Source organism: Artibeus jamaicensis, unplaced genomic scaffold, assembly GCF_021234435.1.
Source record: "Artibeus jamaicensis isolate MK-2021 breed Jamaican fruit bat unplaced genomic scaffold, CSHL_Jam_final scaffold_847, whole genome shotgun sequence".
Lineage (NCBI taxonomy): Eukaryota > Metazoa > Chordata > Mammalia > Chiroptera > Phyllostomidae > Artibeus > Artibeus jamaicensis.
In genome coordinates, this window is record NW_026522057.1 from 10,258,279 (window position 1) to 10,280,364 (window position 22,086).

Sequence of the window (22,086 nt, forward strand, 5' to 3'; positions counted from 1 at the left end):
AAACAAAGGATTTTTCTAGCTGCCTTTTTGTTATTGGTTCTAAAGCTTGTGGTCCAAGAGCATTGTCTATGTATGAATCATTTGAAATTTGTCGAGACTTTCTTTTTGGACCAGAAATGGTCATTTTTTACAAATACTCTGCATGTGCTTGGAAAAGTAATGTGTATTTTGTAGTTTTTATGTTCCATTACATCAAGCTTCAGTCTTTTCTATCGGCATTGATTTTGTTTTCTTGATCCGTCAATTGGAGAGAGAGGCCTATTAAACCTCCCACTCTGGGGGTGGTTGTGTCTATTTTTCCTGGAAGTTCTCTTGATTTTTGCTTTAAAATTTTGGGGATTGTGTTATTAGAGCATGCAACTTGAGAACTATGTACCTTGCTGGTGAGCTGAAATTTTTCAAAAATAGTTAGCAACAACTCTCTTTATCTGTAGTGATGTATCGATCTGGAAGTTTTTCCCCGGCGGTTACGTCAGTGCTCTTTTCGTTTTACTTTAATGAGTCTTTTCTTGCTTTCAGCCATTCTGCTCCCCAGTGCTGTGTGTGTGTCCTGTGTGTAGCTTCTCACAGTCTGTCTTGTAACTGGAAAATTTGGACCGTTAAAACTGCAGTCATTTCGGTTCTTTTGGGGTTACCCTGAAATGCTCATATGCACACTTAATAAAGTCTAATGTAAATAGTCTTTACATTTACATTCTACATTCAGGAGGTTTGTCTACATTCAGGAGGTTTATGTCCCTCCTGAAAAATCAGAGGTCTTAGCACATGTTTGCCCACAAGTCACGATTGCTACTGTTTAATCAAACCAAGGTCCATTTGGATTTACTGACATATTTACTGTTACTTTGTTTATTATTCTTTCTTACATATCAGTTCTTCTCTTTGAAACCACTTTGTGTCTAAAATACATGCTTTAAAATTTGTTTTCCTCTTAATGACAAACTTTTCCAGGTTTTTTTGGTCTTAAAATGTCTGTTTTTCTCTTTCTTCTTGAAAGAATGTTGATATTCACGAGGTGTCTGATTCTTGGTTGATAATGATATGGTCTGCGCACACAGAAATATTATCCCATTGTCTTCAAGCTGCCAGTGTTGCTATAAGTTTACTCTCATTCCTTTGTGTGATAGTCTTCTGGCTGCTCTTATGGTCTGTCACTTATCTTCAGTGTTCTGTAAAAGTTGCACAATCATGTTGGTATTTCGGTATTTATCCTGCTGGATTTCATTAAGCTTCATGAACCTCTGAATTGTGTTTTGCATTAGTTTGAGAAAATTTTTAGCCATTATCTTTTCAGCTGTTGCCTCTCCTTATTCTGGAAGTCTGGCACGGCATATTAATGATTCCCACTGTCTTCTGTGTCTCTTAAGTCCTGTCATATATTCTGTGTTTCATTGTATTTACTCACTCCGTTTGGCTATGTCTAACTTCTGTCCAATGCATTCACTGAAGACTTGTCTTAATTTCAAGTATTTCCTTTTATAAAGTTCTGTTTGGCCCTTTTTCAGACGTTCCTGACTACGTCTTACAGTGCCTCACTCCTTACTCCTGTTTAGATCCTAATTCTTTAAATGTATCAGACATGTTTATTTTATACATTGTGTCTGTTGGCCCCAGCATCTGAGCCTTTGCAGGTCTGACATTGTTGTTTGTGGTTTCTCTTCGTTTCGTAGCTTTGACGAGGTGGTTAGACTTGCCTGTGGGGTTCCGTGGGACCTGAGTGGAAGGCAGCTTCTTCCACAGGGAGTTAACATTCGCTTCTGCCTGGTGCCTGGTGGCACACAGAAGCATCTTCGGAATAAATTCTCAGTATGAAGATTCCAAACAACCCAAGTCATCTGGAGGCAAAAAACTGTAAAAGTGGACTTACCGTGATGGACTCTCGGGGGACGTTTCAGTTTGCTGTCCACGCAGCCAGGCTCTGAGATAAACAGCCTCCAGATCCACCCAGAGGGGGGTGGTGGCTGATAAGAAGGAAGACAGGCTTATTTCTAGCTCTCCCTAAGGGAGCAGCTTGAAGTAGCCTAGCTTTGCTCAGGGGTGTCTTGTTAGAGCCCCCCACCCCGTGAGCTCTGACCTTTGCTTCTAGTTTTCTCTTTTCCACCAGGCCCTGACAACCAAAGCTCTATTTTACCAGTCTTTTAAAAATGCCCTCAAGGCCAAAGCCAGCTTCGTGCTGAGTCACGGTCTGGGCCCCTGCAGTCACCTCGCTTTGGGCTCCGAGTATTCCGACCGTATTTGTCTTCTCGTGTTGCCACAACAAATTATCAGAGACTGAGGGGCTTCAACAAGAGATGTTTATTTTCTCACAGTCCTAGAAGTGAGAAGTTTACCGTCAAGAGGCCAGAAAGTTCACTTTCTGGGGAGGACTCTCCTCCTGGCTTGTACATGTCTCCCTTCTCACTGTGTCCTCACATGGCCTTTCCTCTGCCCACCTGCAGAGAGACTCCCTGGTGGCTCCCCTTCCTCTGGTATGGACAGGAACCCCGTTGGATTAGGGCCCCACCCTCATGACCTCGTTTAACCTTAATTATCTCCCTAAAGGCCTCGTCTCCAACTGCCATCACACTGGGGGTTAGAACTTCAACACAGGAGTTTTGGGCAGATCTAATTCAATTATAACACTTCCTAACTAGTAACAAGGTTGGGGTGGGTTTTTTGGGGGGTTTTTTTAACTTTTAGAAGGAAGGAAGGAGAGAGGAGAGAAACATCAATGTACCCCTTAGGACCCCGCCGACAGGCTTTTTGTTTTTTTTTTACATTTTATTTAAAATTTTTTAATTGTTTGGTCAAGGAGCCTAGGACCACACTGCTGTAAATGCTGGAAATAGATTTCCTCCGCAGAGCATTTTACAAGGAAGTCCCACATTTCCTCAAACTGTTTGAAGACGAATGGAATCAGTGGGGAGGGCGCTCCAGCCACGTGGGGCTGAGGGTGGAGGCTGAACAGGAAGGACTTACTCCCATGAGGTTATTAAGTTGGTGCCTGGAATGCTGTCTCTCAGGCATTGTTAAAGATGCTCATTTCTATTTTCCTTTGAACATGAAAGTGGGGTACAGGGGGACTTGTCAGTAGGACCTGATAATTTTCTGAGAAGCAATTCGATTCACCCCCAGAAGGCCTACCCTTGGCTGGTGTGTGGGAGCCAGTGGCCCCATGTCTGTCAGTCTCCGACACGTTCTGCAGGAGGTCCCTCCAGCCTGGGTTTCTGAAGCCAGACCCCTCTGAAAGGCACTCCCTCAGGGTCAGGCTGTGCCAAAGGGTAAGGGTGTTCCTAGCATCCTCACACGTTCCCAGGGAGCTCCAGGGAGTCCCGGGGAAGCCCAGGAAGGCTGCAGGGCATCTCTTCCCAGTGGCTTGTGGGAGAAGAGCCACAGAGCCACAGTGCAGGAAGTAGGGTGTGAGTGTGCAAACTCAAGTCTATGACTGAAGAATCAGAGCTGCCTTCCTACAACAAGCAGGGAAAGTGGAGAGTGTGTTCCTAACTCTGGTCACCAGCCCACAGGAGAGAAGCGCAGGTCTTCAAGGACTGCCTGTCCAAGTCACCTGGAGACATCCCCTTCCGCCAAAAGCCTAGCCCCTCCAGGTCCACAGTGTGTTTCTGAAATGAGCATTCTTTCACTCATTGGTGGTAGATATAATACCTGCCCCGGGGCACATGCACACAAGGAGAGAAGATATGCATGTAAATAAAAAACCAGAGTACAGACAAATGCTAATGGAGGTGTGTCTGGATGCAATGGGAAAACCTAGGAAGACACTGCTAACTGGAAAGTCAGGGAGTTTTCACAAAGGATATGACATTGGAGCAGGGTGTTGAAGAATGCATAGGCTTGGAAATCAATAGCTCAGAGTGGACGCATGTGCAAAGGCCCTGAGGTTTGGAACCGCCTTTTAGAACTGAAAGGCAGCTAGGGGGCCGTGCCCAGATCAAGATGAGGATGGAAAGAGCAGTGGGATCCAGACCACTGTGAGCCTACATCTTGCCAGAGAGGCTTGGGTTTTTCCTGAAACAGGTTTCTAAGGGCAGATGTGTTAGACTGTTGTTAATAATAATGATAGCTCTCTCATTGCATGCCTGTTATGTGCCAAGCACTGAGCTAAGCCCTGTATGCAAATGGTTTTATTTCATTTGCATAATAGCACCATTGATTAGGTTTTGATAGACCCATTTGATGGATGAAGAAACTGAATCATAATAGGTTAAAGGTTAGTATTTTTTTTTTTGTAGCAGTAAGCTGCAGCACTGGGATTTAAACCCAGTCTTTCTGGTTCTATTGCCCACACACTCGCTGTGCTGCTGGATGGAGGGAACGAGGCCTCAGACTGGATGGGAGCTGGTAGGACTGGCAGCGCTGGGATCAGCCTTGGGAAGGATGAGGGCCACTCCTCTCCTGAACCAGAGCAGTGGCAGGAGGTTTGAGTTTCTGAAGGATTGCTCTGGTAGGAGTGGAGAGGAAACTGGAGGGGGTGAGACCAGTTAGGAGGCTGAAGCAGCTACCCAAGTAAAAAAGAAAAATGAGGGCATCAACCAAAATTTGGAAATGTGGAGGAAGAAAGATATTTGAGAGATATATAGGGGAGGGGATGGGGCTTGGCGACTGATTGGATGTGAGGACCGAGGGAGAAGCAGGGACCTTTTTCAACATGGTATTTCATGTGACATATCCCAAGTGACCAGCACAGCGCCTGGCTCATAGTAGGCACTCAGTAAACATTCATTCAATGGACGAAGGCATGATGACCCAGTGCTCTCTGACTTGGACCAGTGGGAGGCTTTGAAATGAAAATACAAGGGGAGAAACAAGCATCGCAGCAGTCAAGAGGGGAATATGGTGCATTTGAAGTGCCTGCAGTTCATCTGAGGGTATGTGGGTACACTGGTTGGAAACCGGATAAATCTGCGTTCATCAGCACCTGGGCGGGAGAAGAAGCCCAAGGAATGGACAACCCTTCTTAGAAAGAGCAAAGAGAATTCGAAGACTCAGAATGGATCTGGGAACATCTTCCTTGCAGATGAAAGACGTCCAGTGAAGGAAACTGAGAAATATCAATCTAAAAGGCACGAGGAGAGTCATGCTGCAAAAGCTGGAATTGTTTCCAACCAGGATATGATGATGATGGCAATGGTGAGAAAGGTCTTGTGGGAAAAGAACTGAAGAGGCTGTTGGCTTTGGCCTTGGAAGAAGACCTTTTAGTGGAGCTCTGGGGGCAGACATGGTAGTGGGGTGAGGGGTGAATGGATGGGAGGAGAGGCTCCAGAGGGCAGTAGTGTAGACAGTCCTTTTGACAGGATTCATGGTGAAGTGAAGGAAGGAGTAAAGGATGTATAAGGGAGGTCGGGTGGGGAGAAGGAGTTGGGTTACTTAGGGTGTTTGGAAATTTGCATGTGTTTATAGGCTGAGGGCAGAGCAAGAGGAAGACTGAAGATGTAGGAGAAAGAGGATGGTGAGTGGAGGGAGGTTCTGGAGTACGTGACGGGCGGATGGGATTGAGAACACAGAGGCTGCCTTTGCAAGGAATGAAGGAAAATGCTGTTCCGAGAAAGGGCTGAGAGTTTTGCCAGAACACATGTCCCTTGGTCTCCTCATAATCATGGGTGATTATGCATCCCAGGTACCTGTATATGGGTGGAACTAAGGACCCTTCCTGGAATCCCATCCCCCCAGTAGGACCTCGGCCGCCTGAGCTCGAGTGGGAGCTGAGAGTGTTGCATTGAGAGTGAGGCTGGCCTGCTCTGGATGCAGCCTCGCGTTCTCTCATTGATTGGGATTTCCTTGGGAAGTGTGAACCCCTCCTTGGCCATTCGGGCTGTCTTAGTCTTAAAGACACAAATTTCAAAGCTTTTTCCTCCAAGATCTGATTCAGTGGATCGGGACAGGTGCCCCAAACCTATATTTTTAAAACACAACCTGGTGATCTGACCAGTTAAACGTATGTGATAAACAACAACTCTCTCCCTGCCCCAGCAGAGGACACAGGGCCCAGACCTACCCCTGGTCAGGCAGCCCCAGCTTCCGGACCGAACTCCTGGTGCATAGACACACCTGGCCCTTTAAGTCCTCCGTCCAGGCACAGCCTGTCCCAGGGTGCCTTCCCTTTTCCTTCAGGCGAATTCCTTATCCCCCTTGGAGACAGAGTCCAAAACCCTCCTCTTCTGAGGAGCCTTCCTAGCTGCACCAAGTCTTGATCCTTCCTCTGTTCCTGCATCTCCTCCTTTGTGTGCGTATCACGTTGAGCTGGTTTCGAATCTCCCGTAGCTCGGAAGTGCCCTGAAAGCAGAGTGGAATTTCGGATAGTGTTTCTCCTGCAGCTGCCACAGTGCCCCGTAGGGTACGGAGGTAGGGCTCTGTGCTAGTCGGGCAGCTGGTCGGAAGGCCCTGCCCATGTGGGCCCCAGGGCCACCTTCTGTGAGGACTTTTCAGTTCAGCCTCCTGGAAGCTGTGGCTGATGAAATTTCCGTGGCCAGGACTGAAACCCAGACCTGCGTCAGTGCCCCCTACCCGCGCACGCATCTGCCTCTCTCACAGCTTCTCAGTAGGAACTCAAGACACAGGATTCAATTTGCATATGAACTTCAGTGGATTTGGTCAGGCAAGTTAATGTACCTTTGCTAAGAAGGAAGTAAAGTGAGGCTGGAGAGGGAGAGAGGCAGGAGAGGGAGGGAAGGGGGGAGGCTGGGAGGGAGAAGGAGGGGGCCTGCCAGGGAAGGGAAAGGCAAGCTCATTTCCTGAACTTCAAAGCCAAAGATAATAGCGTTTTGATTATGCACTCCTTGAGGATTATCAGTGTCACTGTTCCCTTTGCAGACTGAGAATTAAGAAACAGCTCCCCAGGCCAGTGATCACTCAGCAGTGCAGGTGTCAGGAACACCTTTGCTGGCCCATTTGTCACTCATGCAACAAGCATCTGCTCATGCGCGCTCTGTGCCTGGCTCTGTGCCAGGTGCTGGCTGACCCGCAGAGAGGTCAGGGGTCCCCAGAGGCCATTTTTAATGGCCTTCTCCAACCCCTAAACTTGATCCCTTTTTCTTTTTACAGTTTCTTGACTTTGACTCCTGCCCCAGCATACCTCTCCCTCTGGAACTGGCTGTGGCTTTGGTGTTCCCCTGTACCCCGCCCCCTAGTCTTAAAGGAAAGCCCTGCCCCTCATCCAGCCAGGGTTTTGTGCTCCCACCTATTTGCCCACGCCCCTGCTTCTCTGATCTCAGCACTCCTCACGTTTTCCACATACTAGGGTGTCTCTCCGAGACCCTGAGCTCACCCAGGGTGTGGCCATGTTGATCTTATATATTATAGCCTGTCTAAAACACAGCATTTGGCCAGTGCATATGAACTGTTGAGTGGATGTGTGAGTGAAAGAATCCATCAATCAATGAATGAATGAGTCACAAATGGGTGAAAGGGTTTACTACATTTTTTTTTTTTGGCGGTTACTTTTAGAGCCACCAAAATTTCACAGAGGTGGTGACCAAAGTTCCAGAACCTCTAAAAGTTCTCAGTCTCTGCCCCTGGGTCATCTTGCCCCACCTCCTCAAAAGGCTTCCTCATCGGAAATATATTTAAAAATTTATACAACTCAGTTACAAAACAAACATAATGATCCAATTTAAAAACGGACAGAGGATCTGAGTAGACATTTTTCCGAAGAAGACATGCAGAGGGTCAAAAGACAGGCCAAGTTGCTCACCTGATCATCAGGAAATACAGATCAAAGCCACAGCGAGACATCACCTCATACCTGCCAGAGTGGCTTTTATCAAAAAGAAGAGGCGCGAGTGTTGGAGAGGCTGTGGAGAGAAGGGAAGCCGCACGCGCTGCTGGTGGGAATGGAAATTGATGCAGCCACTGTGGAAGACAGTGTGGAGGTGCCTCAGAAAACTAAAAATAGAACTGCCTTATGATCCAGCAATTCCACTTCTGGGTATTTGTCTGAAGAACACAAAAACACTAATTCAAAAAATACATGCACTCAGTGTGCATTGCAACATTATCCACGGTGGCCGAGATATGGAAGCAACCTAAGTGCCCATGTATAGGTGAATGGGTAAGGAAGGTGTGGTGTGTCATATGGAATACTATTCAGCCATAAAAAAGATGAAATCATGCCATTTACAACAACACGGATGGACCTCGAGGGTATTGTGCTGAAGGAAGCTAGTCAGAGAAAGACAAATGTCATGTGATTTCACTTACATGTAGACTCTAAAGAACAAAATGAATAGGCAAAGCAAAAAAAAGTATAGGTATAAAGATCAGGCTACTGGCCATCAGAGGGGAGGGGGCTTGGGTGGGCATAAGGGGTGAAGGGGGTCAAGTGGTACAAGCCTCCAGTCACAGAATCAGCATCACAGGGCTGGACTGTACAGCATGGTGACTATGAGCAGCAATGTCGTGTTGCCTCCTTTGCAGCTTTCTATGGTAGCGAGGAAACTGGACGTACTGGGCTGACCACTTCACAGTACCTGCACATACTGGATCATGTTGCACACCTGAACTAATACAATGCTGTTTGTCAGTTATACTCAGTTTTTTTTACAAAGCCTTTCTCAAAGGTGCCAGAGGCCTATCTGCTTGAACCCCTGAGGGTTCAGATCAGCCATTCCACCAGCCTCCCCACCTACCCCACAGAGCCAGTTCTGGAGCCCTACCCCAGACTCTCAGCAAGCCTGAGCAGGGGTCACTGCGCCTGCGTGCCCAGGAAGGGGGCGCTCCCTTCCCTTCCTGAGCTGATAGTCAAACTGGCAGCAGCATCAGTAAACCAAGGCTGGGTGGGGGCTGAGGCCCGCCCTCAGGAGCTCAGAGAAGTGCTGTGAGGAGGACGGGGGAGCTGGGGCTGGGCAGGCCATTGTGGAGAGGGCTCTAACTAGCCCAGAGGGGGCAAGGGCATTGGCTGTGAGTTGCAGAAAATGCCACAGAAGTGTAAACAGAAGACAGTTTATTTTCCCCCACGTACCAGAGGTCCAGAGGTGGAGAGTCCAGGGCTGGTTTAGTAGTTTCCTCAGGCGAGTCGAGCGCCTTCTGTTTTCCCCTGTGTCAGTCTTTGCATGTGACTCTTGTCCTCATGATCATAAGAAGGCTGCCCTACCTCTGTTCTCACATCTGTATTCCAGGAAAGCAAGAAGAAAGGCAGGAAAATGCTCTGAGGATGCCTTAGCTCATATCTCATTGCCCAGAATCCTGTCATACAGCCAGCCATCCTTCACTCTGAGGTTAGCTAGGTACATGGCCACACTTCAGACAAAGCCAAGGTTCTGTTACGAGTGGGTAAAGGGAGGGAGGGACATTTGGTAAACCACTGTCCATGTCTGTTGCAGGCTCCCAAAACATGAACTAGTGCAAAAGGAGCTGCTTTGGTTGGAGCGGAGCCCTGCCCACTCCAGCTCCCTCTCCACCTTTACTGGTGGCCCCCACAGTATCTCTATGGGACTCTGAGGTACCTGGGAACCCAGTTTGGAAGCCACTGCTCTAGGCCAGAGGTCAGCAAGCTTTGTCTGTAAAGAGCCAGATAATAAATATTCTAGACTTTGAGGACCATGTAAGGTTTTTGTTGTACATTCTTCTTTGTAGTGCTAACTTTTTTAACCCTTTAAAAGTAAAAGAACACTTGTTAACTTAAGGGGCCACGGGCCCAGTTTGGCCTGAGAGCCACCATCATCCAGCGCATGCTCTGCAGGGTCGTGGGGCACAGAGTTCTCGGTACCGGGTGGAGGTCGGGAGGCAGAGCAGGGGCCCAGCTGGGCGGCGGCTGCAGGAATGTGGTCATCGGACAAAACAGCCTCAGTCTAGACCTCGGGGGCTTCAGCTTCCCTGCAAATGCCTGTGAACTGTTGGGTCCTCTGTTGCCCTCCTCCAAGACACTGGGCACATCTGGTGAGACTGGGACCCCCATCCTTTGGCTCGTCCTGAACTGTGCTCAGGAAGCACAGAGTGTCCTCTAGGACCAAGGGTGGGCATCCTCTGGGTCCCGCCTACCGCGGTTCTCAGGAACAGCAGCCATGTGCTGAGGGGTGCCCTCCCCACCTCCCACCCTCTACAGTGAACTCAGATTCAGGCTCCCCTAAGCCCTCCTCTCACTCTGCCCCCCCCACCCCGTACCTGCTGCTGGCAGGCCTCTCTGCCTCCAGCCCTTCATGCAGAGTCACAGCTTCCTGCTTCTTCACATCAAGTCCACACTGCCTGCCCTGACCTGCCAGGTGAAGCCACCTGCAGACGCAGCCGGGCTGCTCTTCCTCCCCTCCCACCCCGGCCTCTGCTGCCTGCCCTGCTCTTTGCCATCCCCTGGCACTCCCCATCTGCACCACACCCTGGGCAGTTCGATTCTGCTCCCCATTGTCAGGCAAGTGAGATAGCGTAGGGGAAGCAGCAAGCTCGGTGCTCGGCACATAGCAGGTGCTCACCAATAGATCGTAGGTGCCGGATTCATTTATTCATTTATCTAGTGGGTGTGAAGTGTGTGTCTGAGCTGTATACAAATGTGCCTTTTTAATCATGACTATTTCATGGGCTGCCACTCCCCTGCCTCAGAAAGGCATTTGGTAAGCTTAATTGATCTGCATGTTAGTTAAACATTATAGGATCCTGTCTTTCAACAAAGGTCAAGGGGGTGGGGATGAAAGCGCCCGTACGCGGTGCACTGGGACCCGTCCCAAGGCCGCAGTGCTGTGTGCACGGTAGTGGCCGCTCAGTGTCGTTAGCTGCTCTGTTAGGGCCAGAGGCTCTGAACTGCAGTTCACATCGATGGCTGTTCTAACCGGCAGTGTGAATCATTCTGTGGCTCCGGGTTCTGGCCTTCACAGCGATGGTTTCCCATGAGAGACCAACTCATCAGATGCTGCCCTGTTTGGAGGCGGCATGGTGAGGTGGTGCCTTCCACCCTGGAGCTCGCCAGGAGTGGGTGACGGTGGCTAGAAAGCGCAGCCTGGACCCTCAGTCCCTGTGGAGGTCGGGCCCCTCCTGCAGAACGCACTGACGGCCTCGCAGGGTTCCATGTGCAACGAGGCTTTGCCGAGTTCCAGGTAGAAAGTGGGCTTCAGGAAGGTTGGAGAGGATGAGTCTTGCTCCCCACCTCATGGGCCCAAGACCTCGCCAGGACACTGTGAGGCATAGAGCAGAGTGGCAAGGAGCCTGGCCTCTGGCTGCCTGGTGAGTCCCAGGCCACTCAGCTGTGTGACCTTTGGCGAGTTGCCTGAGGCCTCCTGAGCCTAAGTGCCGAGCTTCCTCAGGTGCAAAGTGGAGGTGTTCACAGTAGCTTCGGTAGTGCTTGCTGTCTGGCCCTGTGCAAGAACAGTTTGCTGTCTAGATGGTGACTCCCGTGAGTGGTCCAAGAACCTAACACTCAGTCCATGCTGGGGGGCCAGGAAAGGTTTGGGAAGTGTTCTCCCACTCAACACTGTCTGAGCCCCTGGCACGTGCCTGGCATGCCAATGGGCACTGGTAGAGACAGCGAGACGTGGTCCCTGTCCTCTAGCAAGTTCATGGTGTAGTGCAGGACCAGGTGAACAGATTAGCCACAGCCTAGCAGGTAAGTGCTGACCCAGAGCAGAGAGGAAGGATCTTCAGGGGGCACGTGGAGAACAGAGGGCTCAAGGACAAGGAGACAGTGTGGGGGTGGGGGCAGAAGCATAGAGAGGACCCGACCTAAGGGGGTGCCCAGGAGGCTGTTTGGTGAGGAGGACAGCAGGGCGCAGGTGCCAACACCAGGCTGCTCCTTGAGTGTTGGGCTAGGAAATGGTGGCGTCATTCTGCAGGGCAGGATGGGAGGGCGAGAGGTGAGAAGGATCTCATGCTGATGGCATTGGCCAGCAGCGAACACGGGAGGCACATTGGCCTGCTCAGTGGGAAAGCCAGGAGGGCCACAGTGTCCCCACTCACTGGGGACAGGTACACTTCACCCCCTTTCCAACGACCCCAGCTGCTGCCAGCCTTGAGCCCACCCTGCCCTCACCTGCAGTACTGCTGTGGCCCTGGGACCAGTCTCCTGGTTTCCCAACACCCCTCAGTGCTGTTGCTCCGAAAACACAAGTGTCCCATCGCACCCTTGCCTGCGATTCTTCCTGACTCTCCCTTGTCTTTAGGGCAAAGCACGAGCCCTTAGCATGACAGACAGCCCTTCCTAATCTGGCTCCTCCTGCTTCTCTCGCATCACCCACCCCCGACCCCTCCGGTAAACAACTCCAGAGCGGCCAGGGGTCTGGATAAGTCCAGCGTCCCAGGCCTTTGCCAGGTCACCTGCCCCCTACCCCACCTGGGTGCTTTCCTTTCCCAAACTCACCTCCCCAACTCGGCCTGGGTTTCCTTTCCTCCAGGAAGCGAGCTCTAGTCGTCCTCCCAGCCAGTGTCCCTCACCTCCTGGGTCCTCTCTGGCCCTGCTCAGGGACATTCTCACACAGAAATGCTTCTCTCCATGAACCCCACGCCGGTGCCAGGCCCCCGCACAAATGGCACCCAGGCTCACAAGTGCGCGCAGCAGCCATTTGCTTCGGAGGCACCTGGAGGCACCTTGGGGTGAGGCTGTGCTGGCACCCTGGCAGCACGTGGGTGCTGGGCCGTTTGGTCAGGACAGAGGACACCTGCGCAACTAAGAGAAACTGTCCACAGGAATTTCTCTGCTCCGTGGTTCACGGAACAGAGGACAAAGGGGCACCTTCAGCCTCCCCACCGGGAGAGTGAAGGTAGGTCTTCACCAGATTGAAGCCAGATTGCCACGGACAGAAAGGACAGAAAGAGGCCGAGATTCGACACCAGGAGGGGCGCCTCCGTGTGGCCTGACTTCCTGAGTGACACCCCCACCGATGCACCCAGGTGCCCAACCAGAAACCCGCGAGTCACCCTAAATCCCTCCCTGTCCCTCAGCCGACAGTCGCATCCAGTCACTGCGCCCTCCTCGCCGTTGCCAGGGCCCGAGTCTCTGTCCCGTCCCCATTCTCCTCCCCCATCACTCACCTCAACCAGCAGCAATGCCTGCCGTGGTCCTCACCATCTCTGGCCTCACTCCAGCCACATCGGTCTCCACACCAGACTGATGTTCTCTCAAACACCTCTATGCCCCCACCACCCATTCTTCAAAACTCTCCTACCGCCCCTCCCTCAGAATGAAGGAGTCACCTCCTCTTCACGAAGGCTCAACTACATTGTCCCTGCTCCCAAGCGAGGCAGCTACAGTTGCACTCAGTGTGTGGACCTGCAGTTGACAGACACTGAACACTTGTGCTGGAATGTTCCATGGCTGTCACAGCCCAGGCTGTGTGCCCCTGACTCCTGAGAACATTCCCCTCCCGCTCCCCGCATCCCCTGTCGGCTGCCGGTCTTCCAGAGCCTCCTGAGTCCTCGGACACCCCTCATCTCGAAGCCCCCTCCTCCTGCTGACCCACAGGGCCCCCAGCCCTCACCGTAGTGTCCGTCACCCCGTGTCGTGGTCACCAGTTTGCTTTTCTGTCTCCGCTGCTCACTGAGGGCCAGGACCAAGCTGAAACCCTATCTCCTAGCCGGGCAGAGGGTGAGTGCTCAGTAAATATTTGTGGAAGGCAGAACTAAAGCAAGTTAAGAGAGAGGAATCTTGTCGAAATCTCCTTCCTGGAACATTTATTCAACAAATAAGCAAACAAAGAGGATGAAGAAAAGCAGGCAGAGGAGAGACTGAGAGAGACGTCTGCAGGTCCCTGGAGGCAAGAGAGCTGAGATTCCATGTGAGGCCTGAAAAATTGCCACCAAACCCGTGGGGATTTCTATGCACTAGAGCATGAAGGAAGAGTCTAATCATCTCAGAGTCGGCCAGATGTGCCTGGTGTTGCCATGACAGCCCCTGGAATCCGGCAGATGTGCCATGAACATCTTTGGAAAACATCAGGGCACCCCAGAGACTGTATGGCCTGGAGGGAAATAGTTCATACTCAAAAAGCTGCCACGGAGATGCTCAGTTTGGATTAAGGGTCGTGTAGCACGGCGTCTGGGGAACTCTGGGCGTCGGGATAGAACAAGGGAGCTTCTTCCTGTCCTCAGGGCTCTGGGACCCTCTCCAGGCCGCCCCTGCCTGCTCCCTAACCTGGTGCTCCCTCCCCAGGTGATCAAGCTGGCCTTCGAGGAGTTTGACCTGGAGAGGGGCTACGACACCCTGACCGTCGGGGATGGCGGGCAGGACGGGGACCAGAAAACGGTCCTCTACGTGTAAGTGAAGCGGACTGTCCGGTCGGGAGAGCGGGAGCCCGTGTGCTTTGGCTGAGGGTGGCGGGTGGGCTTGCCAGGTCCTGCCTGAGCCCCCAGACCAGGACAGGTGTCCGGGAGCGCACCACGCCCCATCAGTAGCCTCTCCGCCGCCTTCTACTCCACCTGAGGGGAAATTTGGCCCTGGGCCAAACTCTCAGGAGGAATTTGCAGGAAAAGTGTAAAACGAGTGTACAGAAGGAGCAGCCTCTTCAGGAGCAGGGAAACAGAGGTTCCGTGTGGCTCTCCACCTGCACCCAGACCCTCCTGCTGCCACCCACCCATTTTGCCCAAGGCCAGGTACATGCATGGCAGGCAGACAGTGGGAGTGTTTTGCTAACCTCCGTGCAGGTTCTTAACTATCTGGGAAATGGGCGGTTGCAGCGCATTAGGTGGGACCACGTGCACCTAGTGGCCAGAAAGGCCAGTACGGCGGGGTCTGGTCAAGGGGGAGGATAATGTGCGGCTGTCCTGGGAGTCCAGGGCACCGGCTCCAGGGCCATTTAGCCCCTCCTGGGCCCACCTCCACTGTCCGACATGAAGCGGGAAAAGGTTCTTGTTTGATGCACGTGGCCCGGCTTCAGGCCCGACAGGCAGGCAGGCCCAACCTCATCCATCTCCCCTGCCAAGAAGGAGGGGGGATTCACATACACTGAGCACCTACTATGTGCCCCTACTGTCACATCACTTACCTCATGTAGTTCCCACACAGCCCTGGGAAGAAGGTGTTAGGATCCCATTTAACAGGTGGAGAAACGTAGGCCCAGTGGGTACAAAGATCAGCACTTGGTGGCAGGATCAGCACTTGAGTTCGTGTCTTTTGATTTCGGTGAGGGATAGCGTCCCAGGCCATACCTCCTCCCAGCCAGGCTAGCTCCAAGCTAACACCCTCCGATTTTAATGATGAATGAAAGATAGCTATTCGGTAATAACTGACCTGTCCAGGAGCTGCTGTGCCCTGGGAACTTCCCATGCCTTCCTTATACCTTCCTGGAGAAGATCCTATCAGGGCAGTTAAGGACTCATGATGTTACCCACTGGGTCAGGTGACATGGCCAGACTTGGGGTGTCTCGGGAGAAAGGCCTGGAATCTGAGCCCAAAGGACATCCACTCCCTGCCCAGCCCACTGTACTAGTCAGAGTTCTCCAGATAAACTGAACCAATAGGATGTATAGAGAGAGGAAAGGATCTATTATAAGAAATTGGCTCACACGGTTGTGGAGGCTGATGGTCTCAAGATCTACTGGATGAGCCAGCAAGCTGTGGCCCCAGGAGATCAGTGATGTAACTCTGGTGCGTCCCAGCTGGAATTCAGGCAGACAGGAAGAATTCTCTTTTACTCAGGGGACATTCACTTCAGGCCTTCTACTGATGAAGCCAGGCCCACCCACACTGGGGAGAGCAGTCTGCTTAGTCCGTCTGCCAATTTAAATGTTAATCTCACCCCCAAACACTAGCACACCCAGAATGTTTGGCCAGGGCCTAGGCAAGTTGACACATCAGATCGGCCGTCACACCCAGCCCTCCCTCCTCCTGGTGCCTCCCCATCGCTCACCTTCCCCGGATTGCTGACCTACACGGTGCATCAGCTCAGTGTGCCCAAGAGGCGAGGAGGCCGTCCTGTCTCCTCCATGACCCCAGTGTGCTTTTCCATAGAGAGAACCTTGGAACAGCAGAGCTGAAAAGACTCTCGGGGACCATACAACCCAAGCACCTCATTTAACATGGAGTGGAAAGAAAGGCCCAGAGAGGCCCGGCCGCTTGGCCCAGGTCTCACAGCAAAGAATGGCAGGGCCAGGGCGTATTCCCAGATCTCTGGGCCAGTCTAGCATGTCTGAGCTCCCAGCAGGCTCTCACCCACCCGCACCCCCATCTCTTTAGGCCAATATCAGTCTCAAACCTTTAAGGAAGCACATGCGAAATAGGTGCCTTTGTTGTTCCATTTGGGTCAGACAGGAAAAGCAGAGGCCTTGGCCTTGTCTCTTGCTTCCTGCCACCACGGAGGCAGAAGCCAGCCCCAACCTGGCCTCCACCTTCACTCGTTACAGCATGTCAAGAGCCCCCAGATCAGGGGTGTACCCCAGGTGGACAGTCTCACCTCCACCCCTTCCCCCCAGTACTCATGCGGTGCTCACCCACTCTCTGTGGCCAACTCAACACCCCCGCCCCAGCTCTGAGACCCCAGGGTGGAGCAGACCCACTAATCCGATCGCCCCCTCCATAACCCCCTGGTCCCCATCTGTGCCAGTGGGTTGCCTGGTCCCTGTGGTAAGAAGAAGCCAGAATTCTGGAAGCCCCAGCTTGGGCAGTGGACTCTGCCACTCTCCAGCAAGTCTCCAGCTGACCTCAGGAAAGTCCCTGCCCGCTTTGCACCTTTGTCTCCTCATCTGTACAGTGAGGACAGAATAACCCGGACCTCATGGGGCTCCGGAGGGTACTAAATGAGATATTGGTCGGGAGGTAACTGAAGTTGTCTCCCCTGGGCAGGTGCCTGGTAGGTGTGAGTTGAACCAGAAGCTTCCCCACACCACACTCTTCTGAAAAGCAGGGCCCTGGGGAGATGGCTCTGCTCTCACTTGCCGCTTGCGCTGGCCGGGAAGGACACGTCTCCTTGAGAGGAAGGGCTGGGTTCTGAGCAGGGCATGGGGTTCCTGTCTGTCTCCCCCACAGCACAGTTCACACACGAGATCAGAGGTTGCGGGAGTGTCGACAGCCCTCGATTAGATCTTGCTCCAGCTAGTCCTGTCCCCTGAGCCAGTGAGGACACAGATTTCTGTCATGAGCCCAGTTCTGCCTGTGGCCAGGGTGAGGTGCCGGGTCTCCCAGCAAGTGGGGCTGGTGCCCCCGGACTCCGTGTCCGGGATGTGTCGTGGAGCTCAGCATTTGCCCGAGAGGGCCAGGCCCCCAGATATTCCTTCAGGTGCCGTGGGTCAGGCGGCGATTCTGCTGGGGTGCCGTGCCGGGGCCCGCACCTCTGACGCTCTCTCTCCCGACAGCCTGACCGGCACGTCGGTCCCAGATCTCATCGTGAGCACCCACCACCAAATGTGGCTCCTCTTCCAGACCGATGGCAGCGGCAGCTCCCTGGGATTCAAGGCTTCTTACGAAGGTAACTGCTCTTGGGGAACCGGTGAACTCTCCCTGGAGTCAGACCCTTGACGTCCATATTTGTAGTCAGCAAGCCCTGGGTTTGAACCCGGTTCTGCTCTGCACCTGCGTCCTCTCCTTAGGCCCATTGGAGCCCTTGACCTCTCTGAGCCCCAGCCTCCTCCTTGGTCCAGTGGGTCTCCAGCTCGTTTTGAGGACTGTCTGAGATAAACCACTTGTAATACAGCACACACAGCACCAGGCACACACGTCAGCTCCATCCCCAGTTCATACTGAGCTTGTGCACACTTTCAAAAGGCCCTGTGAGCTTGCTGAGACTCAGTTGTTTCTGTCTTTAGACTGGAGATAGGGCTTCCCAAGCTGCCCTATTGGGGTGTCACAGTGACGAGGGACTACGCACAGGGCTAGGGATGGACACACGCCATTGGTGACCAGAGGAGGATGCAGATAAGGGTGACCGTCATCTCTGGATGGAAACAAGCATTAAGAGAATGGCAGACTCTGGAGCCCCAGAGATGCTACCCCGTCACCCTCCCACGCACATCCTACTCCCGTTGGCCAATGACTGCTAATGCTGACTCCCACCAAAAGGGGAGCGGGAGCCGTCCCCCACGTGTTCGTTAAGGCCCTGGTGGGTGTCAGACCCCAGGCCAGCTCTAGGGAGCAGAGGCATCGGCTCTAGGCTCTTCCCACAGGGGGTGGCACTCGAGCGGGGAGACAGAGCGGAAACAAATGAGCTGGTGCAGTCAGGGAGAAGTGGCGGACACAGTTCTGGAGCCCGGAGCAGGGCGGGCATCCCCCACGCCAGCCCCGAGGGCAGGGGCTGGCTAGCAGGGAGGTCTGACCCTGCCTCCGTTTCCTCCCTGTTCTCTATTCCTTGTGAGCCTCCTTATAAGAGAAGATTTGCATGTGAACTCTAGTTGGAGAAGCACCACTTCACCGCGTCCAGTGCTCACAGCTGTAGGATAGCTGCTCCTTCCCAGGGGAGGCATTGCAGATAGAAGGGTGACGCCGCCCGCCCAGGTCACACTGAAGTCTGGGCCCTGGTGGAGCCCAGGTTCGACCCCAGGTGTGCCTGAGAGCCTCTCAGTGACAGCATTTCATTTTCCATAAGAGCTTCAGAGACGTCAAAGCTTTGCCCCAATCAGATGGGCCGTATGTCATGGCCCCAGATTCCTTGTTACTACAGGTCGGAGTTCAGTGGTTCTTGTCCACCTCACACGGCCAGTACTGATTCAGCTCCTGTGCGGTGACCAGTGCGGTACAGCGACAAATTGGGGAGGGCGCCTGGGCGCTGGAAGGCATCGCTCACCTGCAGGGGCTACATACACAGGCTCTGGGCACTCAGGCAGCAGGTTCCGTGCAGATAAAACGGACCCAAAATTAAACCCCACCTGCTGGACCTCAGCTTGGTCCCAGCTGTGTGACCTTGGGTGAGTCGTATGGTGTCTCTGAGCCTCAGTTTCCCCACTCATAGAGCAGAGATAATAATGACAACCTCATGGCATTGTTACCAAAGAAAATGAGATCTCAGAAAGCTCCCTGCAGGGTGCCCAGCACCGAGCACCTTCCCCAGGAACCAGTGGAGCTCCTCTCCGCCCAAACCTCCCATGGTTACCCGTGCTCTTCATCGGGCGTCCTCCTCTGCCTGGGAACTCGTGGCTCCTTGCCAGTCCTCGATGGCCGGTGCCTGCTCTGACAGGCCCGGGTTCTAGGTCCCCGCCCCACATCTGCTCTCCCCACCTAGGGCCCTCCCCATGACCCAAGTCATGGGGAGCCTTGAGGCCTCACTAAGGGCTTGCACCTTGTCCGGTGGGAAAAGGAACCTGTGAAGGACCAAATGTCAGAATGGGCCTGCCTTTCCCTTCTTGTCCCTTCTGCCACTGACCTTTTGTTTGAGGGATGAAGCCCATCGGTCTCCCACTTTCATGGTGAGGAGCCCCCTCTACTGTAAAAAAGGGGGTGACCGAGTCCCTGGCAGCTGACACAACCGTGCCCCCTCACGCTGCTCTCCAGGCCTCTCCCTCCCACCTGCAGCCTTCGGCTCCCCACTGCCCTGGCCGCTCCCTCCCAGCTCCCCCACTGCTCCTCCCGGCCACCGAAGTGGTTCCTCGCTTCAGGGCACGTCCCTCTCAGTGTCTGTGCTTAGCCTTCTGTCCTCTTTTTCTAGAACCTTCCATGGTTGATCACATCCACTCTCATGGCTCCAACCTCAGCCTAAGCACTGATCACTTCCAAATCTGCTCCCCATTTGCACTTCAGCCCACCAGCGACACTTAGTATATAGCTTCTCCTTCCGAACCCACCTGGATCAGTCCGCTCACAACGAAGCACCACAGGCTGGGTGGCTTAAACAGACATTGATTTTCTCACAATTCCAGGCCAGGAGTCCAAGATCAAGGGCCTGGCAGACTGTGGGCCTGGCGGACTGTTTCGGTCTCAGCTCTCTGTCTGGTGTGCAGATGGCTGCCTTTCCACCTGGACTCTCCTCGGTGCCTGCACATGGAAAGAGAGCAAGCACTCTGTGCTCTTCTTATAAAGGCACGGATCCCATGGGATCAGGGCCCCACCCTTTTGACCTCACTTAACCTTTATTCCTTCCTGAGGGACCCCGTCCCCAAATACCGCTTTATTGGGGGCCAGGGCTTCAACAAAGTAATGGGGGGGGCACGAACATTCAGTATAACACCATCCAAAACAAAGCTTTTTCTCTCCACCCCCACACCCTCTGCCTTCCTGTCCCCATTGTGGTGAGCAGTGCCACCATCCAGGCCATCACTTGGTCTCCTTCCCTCCTCTTCCTTCTCCCCCTCCCACCGCTGACCCCGTCCCAGGCTCTGTCAGTTCTTTCTCTGCAGCGCCCCAGCTCCCCTGTCCCTGCCGTGGCTGAGGTCCCTAGCGCCTGGCACTTGAATGACAGTGCAGCCCTCCCTCCAGGACCCCAGGCCTCCCCCGCACCCCCGACATCTGCCACACACAGCACAGCGGTCTCCCCAGAACCCCAATCTGGCACAGTTTTCCCTCTTGAAAAAAACTCAAGACAGCTTCGCGTTGCTTTAGGGTGAAGTACAGTCACTCACTTGGCATCCAGGGCTCTCCAGGGTGGTAATTCCAAGCCACATTCTGTTTTTTATGAGCCCATTCTAGGCAGAGCTCCAGTGTATTAACCTCTATAGTGCAAAGGGACCAGCCCAGTGCCTGGCACCCGACAGGCGCACTCAGAAAAGCTCGCAGGATTGAATTGTGATGCTGTTCTGCACAGGCTCACCAGGGCGCCCTTCCTCCCACCCTTTCAACCCCTTTCACCCGCTTTACCATCTCCCAGATCAGGCGCCGAGAGCCCCCGCCTTCTCCACTGGGCCCTAGGCTTTGGGGTCACAGAAAGCCACCAGCTGTGTGTGTGACCTTCAGCCAGCCTCTCCTCATTGCTGAGCCTGAGTTTTCTCATCGACAAAGAGGGGCCGATAAACGTTTATGTCCCAGGGGCCTTACAAGGACTCAGCGTAGTGACCAGCGGGCAGAGGGTCTGTCATTTGGCAAATACCCAGTCGAAAGCCCGCTTCCCTCCCCTGCTCCCCTAGTCCTGCATCTCCTCTCCCACCCTGCACTCAAGGCCCACGGCCTCGGAATTACCTCTGCCTCTTCTTGGCCCTCCTTTTATCCCGGCTTCTGACGAATTCTATACTGCATAGCCATCTTGGCTCAGAGATGGGAGGGCAGTGGGGGTGCAGGGATCCCCCAGGTGGCATGAAGCCACGAGGGCAGAGACCTGCCCCAGGCATACCTGAGAAGCTTCCTTGAGGGCAGGCGAGGATCACTGCAATATTACCCCTCCCCCCTTGTTGAAAGCATGAGCCCCCACGTGGGAAAATTGGGAGATTTATTTCCCCGAAATTCTTCCAGCTCTGCTTGTCACAGTCCCAAGGTGGGGTGGGGGAGGGGACTCATCAATATCTAAGGACTCTGAGCCTAGAAACTCAGTCCCCCTTCATAGGGACAGCCAGCTGTAGGAAATGCATTCATAGTTGCAATTGCTTTGCTTCCCTGTAGAACAAGAAATATTTAAGGAACAGGCAATTAGCACTTACCAGAAACATTGTAAAATTACATACAACTTGCTAACAAGTTTTAGCATCAGTCTGGGAGTCTCCTTGCTTCCTGACTTGGAGCCTGGAATCTGGCAGTCTCGGGCCAGAGCTGGGAGACTGGCCCGAGGGAGGAAGGAGCCGGGGCCCTGGCCCTGGAGACAGGGAGGCGTGGGGGAGTAGAGGTCATGCAGAAAGGTTGCCCAAGATCCAGGGGACTCCTGTTGGAAGCGAGGTCCCCCGGGTACTGAATACTGTCTGAGCCCCTATTACGTGTTGCAGACTCTGTTCTGGACACTGGGGCCCAAAGACAACAAGACAGTCTGTGCCTTTGCCTGAGTCTTAGTCCATCCTCACCAACATGGAGGAAGTGCAAGAAGCTGGGAAGTACCAAGAAGGGGCAGCTACTCCTACCCTGAGGGCGTCCGTGAGGGCTTCCTGAAGGGGCTGGTGTCTCAAATGGAGGCCTGCTTGAAGGATGAAAAGGAGGCGGTCAGACGTCCCTGAGAAAGAGAACAGATTGGCTTAGAGAGCTGATGTGTGCATAGGGTTGCAGCTAGAACTTACGCAGACCCAAATTTTAGAGCAAGGAGGAAGACTCGGGGCAAGACTAACCGTCCACCAGCAGTGCCTCCATCCCCTCCTGTAGAACTTGGCCCTGCTGGGGGACACAGGTGAGCCCCCAAGGGATGG

General features: G+C 53.2%; 1 protein-coding gene across 1 annotated transcript in view; it reads left to right on the top strand.

The window, feature by feature from the left end:
• CSMD2 (CUB and Sushi multiple domains 2) overlaps positions 1-22,086 on the top strand; it is a 546,707-nt gene that overhangs the window by 295,676 nt on the left and 228,945 nt on the right. The window contains exons 11-12 of the mRNA XM_053660680.1: positions 14,060-14,163; positions 17,197-17,309. Coding sequence (XP_053516655.1) covers positions 14,060-14,163; positions 17,197-17,309 — 217 coding nt within the window. The remainder of the gene's footprint in view (positions 1-14,059; positions 14,164-17,196; positions 17,310-22,086) is intronic.